The sequence below is a fragment of the Orbicella franksi genome, chromosome 2 (genome assembly GCF_964199315.1).
Source record: "Orbicella franksi chromosome 2, jaOrbFran1.1, whole genome shotgun sequence".
Taxonomy (NCBI): Eukaryota; Metazoa; Cnidaria; class Anthozoa; order Scleractinia; family Merulinidae; genus Orbicella; species Orbicella franksi.
In genome coordinates this window covers 24,225,124-24,239,125 of record NC_138146.1, presented here as the reverse complement: position 1 = coordinate 24,239,125, position 14,002 = coordinate 24,225,124, and the positions used below count along the sequence as shown (strand labels likewise).

At 38.9% G+C, this 14,002-nt stretch overlaps 3 protein-coding genes across 4 annotated transcripts in view; 1 reads left to right on the top strand and 2 right to left on the bottom strand.

Moving 5' to 3' along the window:
* The window catches only part of LOC145478802 (uncharacterized), a 210,952-nt gene that overhangs the window by 78,942 nt on the left and 118,008 nt on the right, over positions 1–14,002 (bottom strand). The window lies entirely within an intron of this gene.
* The window catches only part of LOC145478800 (uncharacterized), an 83,981-nt gene that overhangs the window by 66,807 nt on the left and 3,172 nt on the right, over positions 1–14,002 (bottom strand). For both annotated transcript variants that reach the window (XM_081456971.1, XM_081456972.1), the window contains exon 1: positions 13,714–14,002. This exon is cut by the window's right edge and continues 3,172 nt beyond it. In XM_081456971.1, coding sequence (XP_081313097.1) covers positions 13,714–14,002 — 289 coding nt within the window. The remainder of the gene's footprint in view (positions 1–13,713) is intronic.
* LOC145478824 (uncharacterized) lies at positions 9,363–13,715 on the top strand. The gene has a single exon (XM_081457002.1). The coding sequence runs from the start codon at positions 9,466–9,468 to the stop codon at positions 10,789–10,791; it is 1,326 nt and encodes a 441-aa protein (XP_081313128.1). The 5' UTR covers positions 9,363–9,465; the 3' UTR covers positions 10,792–13,715.

Sequence of the window (14,002 nt, the reverse complement as noted above, 5' to 3'; positions counted from 1 at the left end):
GTGAGATGAACATATAAGGCGTGATTCTTTCCAAAACTTCCTTCACATAGCCCTGCATTCTCTATTTTACCTAGTTCTGGAAGAAAGATCACACAATAAAAGCAAGCCATCGCATTCTTGTCCCCAGTTTCCCTTCTCTACGCATGGAATGCCTGGGACAGGGGCAGGGGAGAACACTCTGCAACGCCTGGCACTTTTTTTGTGTTTGGATCATCCAACAAAAAGTGATGTCACATCCGGTAAAAAAGCGGGCTGAGCGGCAAAATCAAATTTGAATGCGACATAATCGTTCTCCTAGTAAGTAAAATGGTAATATTTCGTAATCGGCAGGATATTTCTAACGTTTTATGTGTCCATGATAAACAAAATTTTGTTGTCTTCCTCATCATATCGTTTGTTCGAGGAACAGAACGATTATTTATTCAAAAAACACGCTGTTTTGAAGGAGTGTGTTTTTACGAAATGTTGTCGTTTCTTCCTCGCTGAATTCCACAGGAGCCATTGTTTGCGTGGAAGTAATGAATTGCAGGTAAGTTACACTCAATTCAAATATCCTATTCTCTTAGGTAGGCATTACACTAAGAGAAAAGCGCAATGTCAGTTTTCTAGACGTGAGAGAACCTATTTAACAGAAGCCCATTTTTCAAATTTATCCTTGACAAACACTTGAGAGAAATGTAGAGGTGTTAATGGTATCACACTTTAAGAATAGACCCACAAACATAACGCAGCGGAACTTTCTTGCCGATCGACACTAACGCAAATTCATGTTCTTGCTTGTGACTCAAACTGGTGTTATAAATTCTGTTACGATTGGTTAAGAACCTTGAACAAGTTATCTTAACTTTTCCCTTGGCAATTCCTTCATTGGTAAACATTTCCTTTAACATAGGCAGGCCGTGTACCCCTTAAAAATAAACAAGAAGATATTCTTATGGGCGATTCAGTAATTTGGGCATCTCCAGTTTTTTTTTCAGTTATAATCTAATTTATTTTCCCGTTTCAACAGTGTTGAGTGTCAGCGACACCATAAAGTTTCAATAACCCCCCCCCCCGATCCTATGAGGTCAAGCATGCATGCACCTTTCATTTCTTCAATTCCTTTCATTTGCCTTGTTTGCAGACCAAGTTCCTTATGTTTTAATCCCTAACTATCATATTTGCAGCTTATTTTGAAAGGTTACTCACAAATTTTGCCATATTTTGAATGTGCTTTCTCTATACAAGCTTACATCAAGACATTTCAGTTCCAGGGAATGGGAGAACCCTAGCAATTCTGACAATTCTCTCTCATAGAATTCAATTATTTTAATTCATCACACTTTCAATGTGCGATCTTAACAAACTGTTTGCAAGCAGTAATAAAATATCATGCCCCAACACCCAGCCATAAAAGGAAGTCTGGGAACAGGTAATAGCAACAATGACACTGCCAGGCTGGTGCAATAGAGACGTCATTTTGTATGGCTATTTATAATCTTAAAGTGTGTTGTGAAGAAACTGCTTATTAGGAAAATATAAATGTTCAACGAAAGAAAAAAAAAATGAACAGAAAAACACAACAAACTCTTCTTTCAGAGGAGCTCCTATATTTTATAATTTTTGTAAACCTCTTACAGAGTGCAACTTTTGGTTAGGTTACACTTCACTGTCAAGGAAGAAATCACACCAGAGAGGCTTTGTATCTTTATTGCGATTTGCATTATCAGTAAAAAAAATCACACTTGGACAGGTCCACTCTTACATGTATGGTAAAGATGGGAAAAGCAGGTTCAGCATCATCTAAATCAAGGAATTGTATGCCAGTGTGGGGTGTATATGCCAGGAGGTAACCACCTAAGAAAATACAAACATAAATGACAGTCACTAAAATTAAACAACAACTGAGAACTTTTAGAGACCTCCATCAGTCACAAAAAGACCAAGAATCGGATCTGTCTTGAACATTATTGATCATGAATTTTGTCATAACATTGTCACAGTTGCTGTGGACCCACAGGGCGATAGCATACACTCATACACTCATCCGCAAACACAGGAAAAACTGACATCAATTTGTACTTTTCTTTTAAATAACAAATTCTTTGCCAAATTGTATACTCTCGCTCATTGACACACCTTAAATTATACGCCATCACTGGGCTAATTGGCATATTTTAAAAACTTGAATATCTCTGGAACAAAAAGAGATATTTGAATAAAGTAAACAGCATTTTTCTTCTCACACAGGTTACTTGTTTATGTTTTAAAATGGATGCAATGGGAAAGATGCGAATTTCGTCATAGTACCATTTTAAATTGAACTTCATTGTCAGAGACAAAAACCTGAAAACATCTAAACACAGGTCAGTGAGGACGCTGCCAGTTTTGCTTTTGCCAACAACCACTTTGCCTCAAAAATATAGAAGATAATGACAAAATCAATAACAAAACCAACCTCTGTTAATTCAATAACCACACCAAATTCCCCTCCAAAATTCTCTTCAACGTCTTACAGTAAAATTTTGCCAACAGCATAAATTCAACTCAATGTTTTAACATGCTTATCTCATTAAACTTTCACCCCTTGAATCAGAATTTGTAAGTGTATCACATAGAATCCCACAAAAGATTAAAAATGCTGTTAACCTTTTGCAAATATCTGCATCAGTTCCAAAGATATTTAAGTTTAAAAAAAATGTGTAAAATATGCAAATGAGGTGACTGATAATGTCATACTGACTCAACCCAATATTACATCAAGTTGGTAGGCTTATAGTTCTACTGGAAACACACCTATGGCTATTAAAATTATACACAGCCTGTATTTTCCAATGGCAACTCACTCTTTTCTAGTCCCCTCTAACCTGAGGCCACAACTTCGACCTTAGATATTAATATGCTTGCTGGATCATGCAGATGAGGCACCATTGACAAATATCAAAATGGAAAGCCAAAGGTGGCCAGAAAAGCCTACATCAGAGAAGGTTGAAACCCAGTATGTTGCCATGGTAACAAAACTGTTAAGCTCGTATTATGGAGCACATCTGCAAATTTCCTCATAATAGCACTTTTAAAGCACTGTCCCTAGGAGCCTATGGCCCCTTGTATCTGGACAATAGTTTAAAACTTGTCTGGGGGACTGGATGATCTACATGGTAGGTGGGAGACTCCCAGAACATTGAGGAGAGTTGCAAGAAAGATTGTAAAACTAGCTCCTTGCAGGTACTCATTAGACACTAACACTACCAACATGACTGAGTTTGGACAATATATATTTTGTTTTTTTGGATACATGTAAACAATGTACTGTTACTGGTCATAGAAGAGGTACCTTGCTACTGAGTTAAGTCTTAATGTATGTATTTAAAGGAGAAGGTCAGCCCAAAAATGCATATTTTTTTCAATGCTATTTGAAAACCTTACACTTTAAGGTTAGCCACTCACAAAAATTTCAGCCTCTAAAGTGCAAGTTTTCCTTATGAACTTCACCTGCAAAGAAGCCCACAATTCGAACATTGTTGCCACAATTTCAAGCAGTACTCAGCAGCCTGGCTGCGTTTTTGTGATGTCATTCCTTCTGAGAGATTTTGCCCTAATGGCTTCTAACAAGTCTTTTGATGACCACTCTGGGTTATGGCTGCTCTTGAGCCATATTATTTTGAGCCAAACATGCTCCAAACTCCGAAATGATAGCATTGAAGATAGTGGAAGTGGATAATTGCATGGAAAAAATAGATTTTGCTGACCTTGTGAAAGATGCAAGTCAGTTGCAGGTTCTTCTCATTCCTGCCAATTTCAAGTCAGACTGAATGACATCACATACAATGTAAACACAGTCTGGCTGCCAAGACAGTTGCAAAATGGTGGCTTCCGAAGTCGCTTCTTTCGAGACGACTTTCTTAAGGATAGCAGGCACTTCAGAAGCTGAAACTTCAGTGAGTGGAAAAGCTGAATACTCTCTTGCTATAAGTGACGACATAAAAAGTAAGCTTTTTGGAGTGACCTTCAAAGTGATACCTGATGCTTATTGTAAATTGCGTACATCACCCCTAAAATGCACAGTAAAGAATTTTGTTTTGTGGATAATAGCGCAAATTCATTTTCACCTCTATGAGGTACAAATATTTTCAAAACAACCAAAATTGACAATTTTAAATTACAGTGGAACTCTGTTAATCCAGTTGCCAATGGGCCACAAAAATCTGACCATATTAACAGTGTGGCCATATTAAAGGGGTTCTTTAAATTTCGACCTAGAATAAAGTGGCCGTAATAACAAGGTGGCTGTGTGAATGGGGTGGCCATAAGGCGGGGTTCCACTGTAATGATGAACATATAAGATGATCCTCTCAAACACCTACCCATAAAGATTTTGGAAGTATAGTTTGCATAATCAGTTGGACAACACACAACTTGGGACCAGAGCTGACAAGAAATATTCCATTTTCTATCTACCCCACCCCTCCTCCAAGCCACACTCACAAAATAAGTCAGAATTTACCACCCAACAGAAAAGATAAAAGTGCAGAAATAACAGTTTCATAGCCCCTTCTAAAGCTCTTGTCGACAGAGGAAGAGAGAGTGTGGAAATAAAATAGAATGGCCCTTAGGGCCTATTTATAGGGTCATGGGTACCCAAGACAACCCTTCTCCTGAGTTACCCTGGCCAAGCTAACTTTTCACTTATTTCTTTGAAGAATTCAACCAACCATTTACATTTAGGATCATGAACCCGTCTCGCCCACAAGACAACAGGGGTGGGCCAGTTGTTTCACCTTGGCTTGTGTCACACCTTGGCACCCTTGCAGGCAGGACAACTTTTCTTTATTTAAACACTATGGCTTGGCTAACAAGGTCAACCCTTGGCATGAAAAGTGTCACGTGATGCCTAGATTTAAAATTTAAAGCAGAAATATCAATTTACAAAGAAGACAAAATTAACTCGGCAAAACCCACTGTGATTGAATGACTGAGAGAAACTTGGACAAAGAGGGATATTTGCACATTTGATTATTCTATAATCAATAACTGAATAATCATGCAGGGTCAAATTCAGCCGACTGCATGGGGAAATGAACGGCAAACAATCACTTTAAGATCAAACCAAGCTAGAATTTTCAGCCCATCCACAATGGAGCAATCACAACTGACCTTTATGAATTATTTGATCCATGCATATGAGACAGCCATTTTTCCTTTTTTCTTTATGAGATGGAAGGTAGATGGCATTTAAACATTGATCAAATAATAAACAAAGGTCCTGTTGCTACAGAGCTACATTGTATCCCCACCAGATTAACAGAAGATGAGGTGTTGAAAACAGATCTTTGGAAGAACTAAAAAAAAGCTTTGTAAACAACCACCAGCAGCCTGTGTTCCCACAGCATTTCTTGTTGAGTTAATTTGATATAGAACATAACTTTAAAATCTCAAAATAGTTGAATTAACTAATTATGTCCTACAAGTATGAGAGTTTCATATTGTATGATTGTCACCAAGTATGAAGTTTGATAGAGAAACAATGGTAAATCTTACAATTCTACTTAACAATATTATTGAATTGCGAGTTCAAGATTCCCACCAGGTGATAATACTGTTGATACAGCCTCAAACTATCACCTCAAAGAGGTCTGGAACTCATAGTCCAATTGTTGAATAGAAAGAGAGATGTTCTCGTTAAAGCTAATTACAAGATAAAATTTGAATTCTGTCCAGCATTTAATTATGAACCACTTTTAAATAAATAAATATTGTATAGTCCTGAAGGAAATACCGTGTCTAAATAAAGATTTTACCTTTACCTTACTTTACAGTACCCAGGAAGGGGGGGGGGGGTACTCCCAGAAAAATTTGGTGGGGGTGTGTGGCCCACCTCCCAAAACCCTTACTCTTTTGATCACCAAAATCTGCAATTTTCCCTACCCTATTTATGACCAGACCAAAAATTGGACAACCTATTTACAACCATTGCCAGTGACACAGTTGCCACTAAACATACATTTTGAAGGCCTTTTGTTTATGGTCTGATCAATAATGATGAAAAAGTAGCTTCTTCTAAACAACATTACCGAATTCAAGACTATGGTAGAGTACAAAACCCATACCCTATTTAAGACCAAAGTGGCCAAAATTGATACTGTATTTTTGACCAAAATGGCTGAAAAACCATACCCTTTGGGGCAACACATACCTATATAGCGCATATAAGGGAGTAACCCCCACCCCCTGCCCCTGGTCACAGTAGAAGTGGGTACCTGTCAAAAGCGGGGGTTACTTAAGAGGTAAGGATATACCATACCAGGCCAACCCCCTCTTTTTGAACTGCCCAAAGAAGTTAATCCCCAGGTCGGCATTGCAGTTCAGACATTACAGAGGAATGTACAATTAACCACTGGATGACTGAAGGAATCGAAAGTTCTACTCATCTGGACTGCTTCACCCCGTTGTTGATCTTTTTGGGAAAATCTGATATCCCCAAAGCACGCATTTAGCTCTAGCTCTCAACATCGATTATTTCTTACAGAGAATTCAAGTATTCAACAAGTAATTCAACAAGTATTCAACAAGAGATACAGAAATAGGATACTAACCTTGAGTAAGCGATTTTCCACCACACGCATGTGGATACAGAGCTTCAACTGTGTTCACTTTTAGAAAAAAACGGCTTCTGTTAAACATGTTCCCGTAGTACACAGTGCAAACTATGGCCAGCAATACTTCACCCAGGTTGTTGTCAATATTATAGGCTATTGCACTTAGTGTTATCACCGAATCACGAACAATAAGAACCAAAAGTCAGAACAACACCAGTTTAGCAAATGTGTAAAATCCACCATTCGATGACAGAAGGCTCTCCGCTATTTTCCTTCAAAACAATACTAAACTGTTCTCTTTTGCCGAAAGTTCTGCTTAAAAAGTCGAAGAAATGTGCCTGCAACATCTTTCTATCCTCAGTATGAAAGGACACGAACCTGATGGTTTGCAAATAGAGGAAAATCTTCCCCAATCGAAACGCCATTTTTTCGCTTTGTGAAACGAGCTGCACGGCACCGTTTAAACTGGATGTGACGTCACTTTTTGTTGGATGATCCAGTACAAAAATTTCAGGAGTCTTCTGCCCCACCCCTGGCCTGAGACCATGACCCCCCTTTTGGCGACCAAGAATGGCTTGCATTAAGTGGCAGTCCCGCTAAAAGCGCTCCTCTTGACTCCGGGCCGAAAACTAATTTTCCTTCATTTTTTGTCAGTGAAAAAGGTCTGGCACATACATATAAAAAAGCAATTTATTATTTTCCAATTCCTTATTTTTGCTTTGCTACGAGCCAAAATTGAATGTTGGCCGAACTGAGGTTGCCGAGTGTGATCAGAAAGGTAAAATTCACCGATTTTGTGAAGCATGCTACGTTGTCTAAAATGCAGCTCACAGAATTTTGTTTTCACACGAATTCTAAGGTACATTCATTACTTTGACTGACAAAATATAGAAACTTTTCGGAAAATTCTAAGCTTACCAGCGAGGCTGGAAGACACCCTACTCCGAGGCCTTTGATCACCTACTAAAATTCAGCCAAATTTGAGGGGGAAAATCTCAAAATTGGATCTAAATGAAGCCTAAAGAGCACATCACAGTAAATTTCATACCTTAATAAACCGTTCTATAAGTTCAAACCGATGGGTATCTCCTTGGATTGTATGCGAGAACAGATTAAAATCTGCCACAGTCAGTGTGTTTACATAGCTATCGCTCATGTCAAAGCTCATTTGCATAACCCTTGCACCCGGTGAAGATACATCTTCTTCCATTCAGGTTCGTTTGCTGACCTTTTGAGTGACAAATAGCTTCCTTTAATACTTATATACACTCTAGATCCAGTTTTGAGGTGAAGGTTGCGTTAAAGTTGATGAATGCTCAAGACTTGCGATACTTCAAAAGTAAATAATGGCGGTCTGCAGAAATTAACCGTAGCCATTGTGCTGATCCTTCAATAAATTCTGCCGCAGAGGTAGCACTAGGAGAAGAAGAAAATCGTAAGTTTTCATTTACTTTTTAATGGCAACTGAATCCTGTACTACTGCCAAGACTACTGGGAGCTTGAGGGCTATATGCCTGAATTTGAAAAACAACAACAACAAACACTTGCCAGTTGATCGCTGGGAAATGAACCTGAATGAACATGACACGCTTGAATGGAACTATGTTTTGCGATGAATGATGGCCTTTACCTCTGTTTTATGCTTGATGCTTGTCTTTTAGTATCTTGCACAGTGCATATAATAAACTTTGGGATCTGTTTATTGGGCTGTTTATACAACGAAAGCTGCACCAGCTTCGTCAAGATGTCACACAAGGACATTTTTTGGAAGGTGTCTTGGCCCCGTCTTTTGATTTTCTTTCATTGTGTTTTCTATGAAAAACGAACGGCTGATAACAGGAAAGGAAAGTGAATTTCAGGTACATGTCTGCTTCCTCTGCCCTCATGTATTAGCAACTCCTTATATTTTCCAAGGAAAGGTAGATAAAAATTGAACAGGTGCAATGATTGTCGTTGTTCGGTCATACTGAAAAGATTGCACTAATCCAAAAAATTAATGGGTGGCTTTTTCGTTATCAATATTGAAATGAGAAAATCTTGCCAAATCTAATGATCGGTGCGCGCAGGGCAGGGGATTTGCTCTCGACCCCTCCTGTCCATAGCTGGTAATTGGTCTGGGGGGGGGATACTTCCAGAAAAGTTGAGTGAGGGTGTGCAGCCCACTTCCCGAAACCCTTACCCTCTTTATGACCAAAATCTGCATTTTTTGCTACCCTATTTATGACCTGACCAAAAATTTGATAGCCTATTGATGACCGTTGCCGCTGACACAGTTGCCCTAAACATACGTTGTGAAGGGCTTTTGTTGAAGGTCTTATTGATAATGATGAAAAAGTAGCTTCTGCTAAGAAACATACCCAATTCAAGACTAGAGTGCTAAAACCATACCCAATTTATAACCAAAATGGCCAAAATCAATACCCTATTTATGACCCAAACGGCTCAAAAACCCTACCCTTTGGGGCCGCACATACAGATACCTATATAGCCCATATAAGGGAGTACCCCCGCCCAAGTAATTGGTCACGTTACAACTTGTGTGACATTTTGACGAAGCTGGTGCAGCTTTCGTTGTATAAACGGCCCAATAAACAGACCCTAAATTTTATTATATGCGCTGTGCAAGATACTAAAAGACAAGTATCAAGCACAAAACAGAAGTAAAGGCCATCATTCATCACAAACATATTTCCATTCAAGCGTGTCGTGTTCATTCAGGTTCATTTCCCAGCAATCAACCGGCAAGTGTTCGTTGTTGTTGTTTTTCAAATTCGGGCATATAGTCTTGGCAGTAGTACATGATTCAGTTGCCATTAAATGGTAATGAAAACTTACGATTTTCTTCTTCTCCTAGTGCTACCTCTGCGGCAGAATTTATTGAAGGATCAGCATGACGGCTATGGTTAATTTCTGCAGACCGCCATTATTTACTTTTACATTATTTGCAGAAGAGATTCAAGACCTAAAAGTCGATGAAAACGACATTTTGGTATCCTATGATGTCACGTCTTTGTTTACTAATGTACCGCTTAAGGAAACTAACGAAATGATCGCCGAAAAAGCATTCGTAAACAACTGGTTTAATGAAACACACAAGTTAAACATCACCCAGCCTGACCTGATTCAACTTCTAGAAGTAGCAACTACGAACCAATTGTTCCAGTTCGATGGCAAGCTTTATGAACAGACTGACGGAGTGGCAATGGGCTCACCTTTGGGACCCTTTATAGCAAACGCATTTCTCTGCTCCTTCGAAGAGAAATTAGCACATGACAACAAGCTCCCAGAGTTTTATAGGCGGTACGTCGATGACACGCTTGCCACGATGAAGGATGTGCCAGCAGCAGAAGCCTTTTTAACAACACTTAACAACTGTCACCCATCCATAAATTTCCCAAGGGAACTAACTTCTGACAACAAGCTACCATTTATTGGTATGGAAATACTTAAGAAAGGTCACAAACTGGAAACCAGTGTTTACCGGAAGCCAACAAATACCGGCCTACTACTCCATCACCAAAGCCATGTGGACAAAAGGTACAAGAAATCTCTTGTGAAAACCATGTTAAACCGTACTTTTCACCTGTCATCCACATGGGAGTCTTTCGTGACTGAATGTGATCGCCTGAAGCTGATGTTTACGAACCTCAAGTACCCTGAAAGCCTAATTAACTCCATCATTTCTCACTTTGTCACCTCAATGATGACCAAAGATCCTCTCGTGCCACTTCAACTACCAGTCAACAAAGATACTGTTCACCGAGTGGTATTACCATTTAAAGATCAAGCGTTGGCCGATGCAGTGAAAAAACAACTATCTGACCTGAGCAAGAAAATCGGTCACACTCTTCAACCAGTATTCAAGAGTCGCAAAATCTGTGAAGATCTCAAGATGCGTGAACCAAAACCACCTCTAATTAATCAACAATGCGTAGTGTATAATTACCAATGTGATCTGTGCGATGCAGAGTATGTCGGGTATACCAGCCGGCATTTGCACCAACGTATTGATGAACACAGGTTCTCCGCAATCGGAAAGCATTTAAAGAACGATCACGGCCTTTATAACATCGACAACCTTGCCAATAATTTTTCCGTCCTAAAGAAATGCAACGGAAAACTGGATTGTTTGATTTACGAAATGCTGTTTATTAGAAAGAAGAAACCTAGCCTGAACACGCAATCGGATTCCATCCGCGCGAAACTATTTGTTTAAACAAATATGTTAATGAACAATCACACCTCTCACTGCATATATAACACTGTTGAACCGTTATTTTCTTGTCACTTGATAATGATGTCATGATGACATCGAAACGTTGTGTAAAATGTCTATCACTCATTTTTATCTTGAAATGTTTATCGAAATTTAATCTCATTGGAAGATAATAAATTGCTTTTTTATATATATGTGCCAAACCCTTTTCATTGACAAAAAATGAGGGAAAATTATTTTTGGTCCTGAAGTCAAGCGGACCACTTTTAGCGGGACTGCCACTTAAGACTCAGGTTTGGTACCTGGTTTGCTACGGGTGTCTGGAAAACCGGAATAGTGAATAGTGAATAGTCGCGAATCATGAATAGCAAATAGTATGAATAGTGTGACTAGTGGCAAACAGTCGCGAATAGTGGGAAATGGTGACGAATATGCTCATCAAACAGGATCAAAATGTTGAAAAGTGATATGTATAGGTCGAGTTTCCATATTTTAGACGTAAAGAATGCGAGTCTCAAAGGAGCTCTATTGTTTCTGCTATTGTTTGGTTAAACAAAGAGCGGTATACATACTTAATGTAGGGGGTTATACGGAAATCTTGCCTTCTGGTGTCACAGACTTGACGAATACGAGTGAACTTCAAGGTTGTTGTTAGCTAGAGGGGAGGAAGTAAGCCCTGATCAGGTAACTTTTGTTCGACTGGCGATTTGGAGATCCTATTAGATACAATGGGGAATTTTCAAGAAGCGCTTGATGCCCAAAGCCTCCACGGAGATCTGACTGGTAAGATACTCCTCTAAGTCTCTCCACTGTAGACCGTTTACAGATCAGGGAAGAACTTGTGAATCTATCATAAGAGTTGATCCAATTACTACAACTTTATGAAATGTTAGGCTTGTGGTAAGCAGAGGGTAAACATGTATTTAGTAATGTATATTTAAGGAAGACCCAGGAATTAAATATATGTTTTTGATGGGTTTTAATTTACAATAATGGAGTGGTTTGAATGGCGCACAGATTTCCATATGCATATTGCTGATATGACTGAACATATGTGTGTAACAACATACTGTTGCATATGAGTCACTGCCCCATACAAGGGTTATTGATGCTGTAATCTAGACTTCCTAGCCAGGATGCCACTATTAGCATTCTCCAGAATCCAGTTATCACCAAATAGAATGTAAAACCTGGAATTTGAAATCTAAGGTATGACCCTCCTAGGATTAATTAACTTGCAATTTTTTTATGCTCTTACCATAATGCAATTGGACAGGGCACATTGAACCTTCCACTTACTACACACCCTGCATTTCGTTAAGTTGCAGTAACTGGATCAACTGACTTATGATAGATTTACGAGTTCTTCTCTCTGTATACAGTCTACAGTGGAGAGACTTGGAGGAGTATCTTATCTGTTATTCTCCACGAAGGGTTTGAGCAGCAAGCGCTTCTCGAAAATTCCCCATTGTATCTAGTAGGATCTTCAAATCTCCAGTCAAACAAAAGTTACTTGATCAGGGCTTTATTCCTCCCCTCTGGCTAACAACAACCTCAAAGTTCGCTCATATTCGTCATGTCTGTGACACCAGAATTCTGCACTGTCCACTTGGTCGGTAAACAAGGCCTTTCAAAATACAGATGCATGGCATTTTTCTTTTTGAAATATCTTTTTCGTTTTAGAGATATTGCATTTTCTATTATGCAAATTTGATCAGTGATGACATCATGAGGTTTGCAACTAAAAAGTGGAAAATACTGAATAAACGATATCTCTGGAAACATTGAAGCAGTGATCTTGAAACTTGGCACCACAAATGTTCATTACAAAAGAAACAAAATGACACCCTTACTGCTGTTGTCATGACAACAGTTTTACTGCTGGACTGAAATTCCCAGTTTTTGTCTTAAACCAAGAACCATCTACCCCACCCAATCTAATGATGGGAGTTAAGACAATATGGGAACTATGTCTGTTCCAAGTAGGACCCTTTGTCTCACTTTAGAGGTTGCAAATGGGGATAATTGGTTTTTTGACAGAATGAGACTGGAGCTGGAAGAGTTGCTATGGCAATAGCACTAAGGGTGTCATTTTGTTTCTTTTGTGATGCACATTTGTGGTGTCAAGCATCAAGAATGCTGCTTCAATATTTCTAGAGATATTGTTTATTTAGTATTTTACCATTTTTTAGTTGCAAACAGTATGATGTCATCACTGCTCTAATTTGCATAATAGAAAAATATCAATATCTCTAAAACAAAAAAAGATAATTATTTCAAAAAGAAAAATGCCATTCTTCTGTATTTTGAAAGGCCTTTCAAATAAGCAGAAATTATTTTTCGTGTCATATACACTTTAATGTCGGCGATGGACAGCCCTAGCCTTAATCCTGAGAAGAAAAGGTAATAAATTCACTGAAATTCTCTTGCTTACTTGGATAACTAATTAACTCAAGATATAAACTTAGATGTTGTACACGTTGTTTTATAATCGGTTATCAGAGCAGCTCGTTTGTGTCTTTTCAGTTGATAAACTAATCACAGAACACTTGCCTCACATTTGTATTTTACTGTTTTTTCACAGAACGTGCTTGGTCGAATCTAGCAGCGTCCGCGTATAAACACTATTGCTCCTCGTGATCAATTTCAACGCATCTGAACTAAAGCGGTGACTATTGACCACTATTCGCGACTATTCGCTACTGTTCGACACTATTCGCACTATTCGAGACTTAATTCGTACTATTCGGGTTTTCCAGACTTTTCCAGACACCCCTTTGATTTCACAAAATGCAAACTTTGTTGATGAAAATTGCGGCCATGGGATTGAAGACAAATTATAGTTATCTGGATTAGCTTGTGTGGACAGCTTTTACACTCCTGTGACTGCTACCATGGTCAAAGAAAAACACAAAGAGTTACCTTTCTTCCTTTGGATCGCAGCCTCTTGCTTTCTTCGTTCCTCGAACTTTTCAACTTCCTTGAGAAGCTCGCTGTTCTCCATTTCAGTCAGAATCACCTTCAAGATGTCTAGATGGTGAATTCCCAAATTGTTCTGGTTTTCAAGCTCTTTGAACAATGAGCGAACATCGTGAATATGGCCTTCGCGTTCTTCCGTAATCTTTCCTCTGCACATCGCGATGAGTCGTTCCAGTTCATTGAGCTCGTCGAGTGCACGGATTATCTGTTCAAGCAGGTCGTGATATTCCTT

Excerpts from the sequence above, each read along its gene's own strand:
- LOC145478824 (XM_081457002.1), top strand. The coding sequence starts at position 9,466 with ATGACGGCTATGGTTAATTTCTGCAGACCGCCATTATTTACTTTTACA.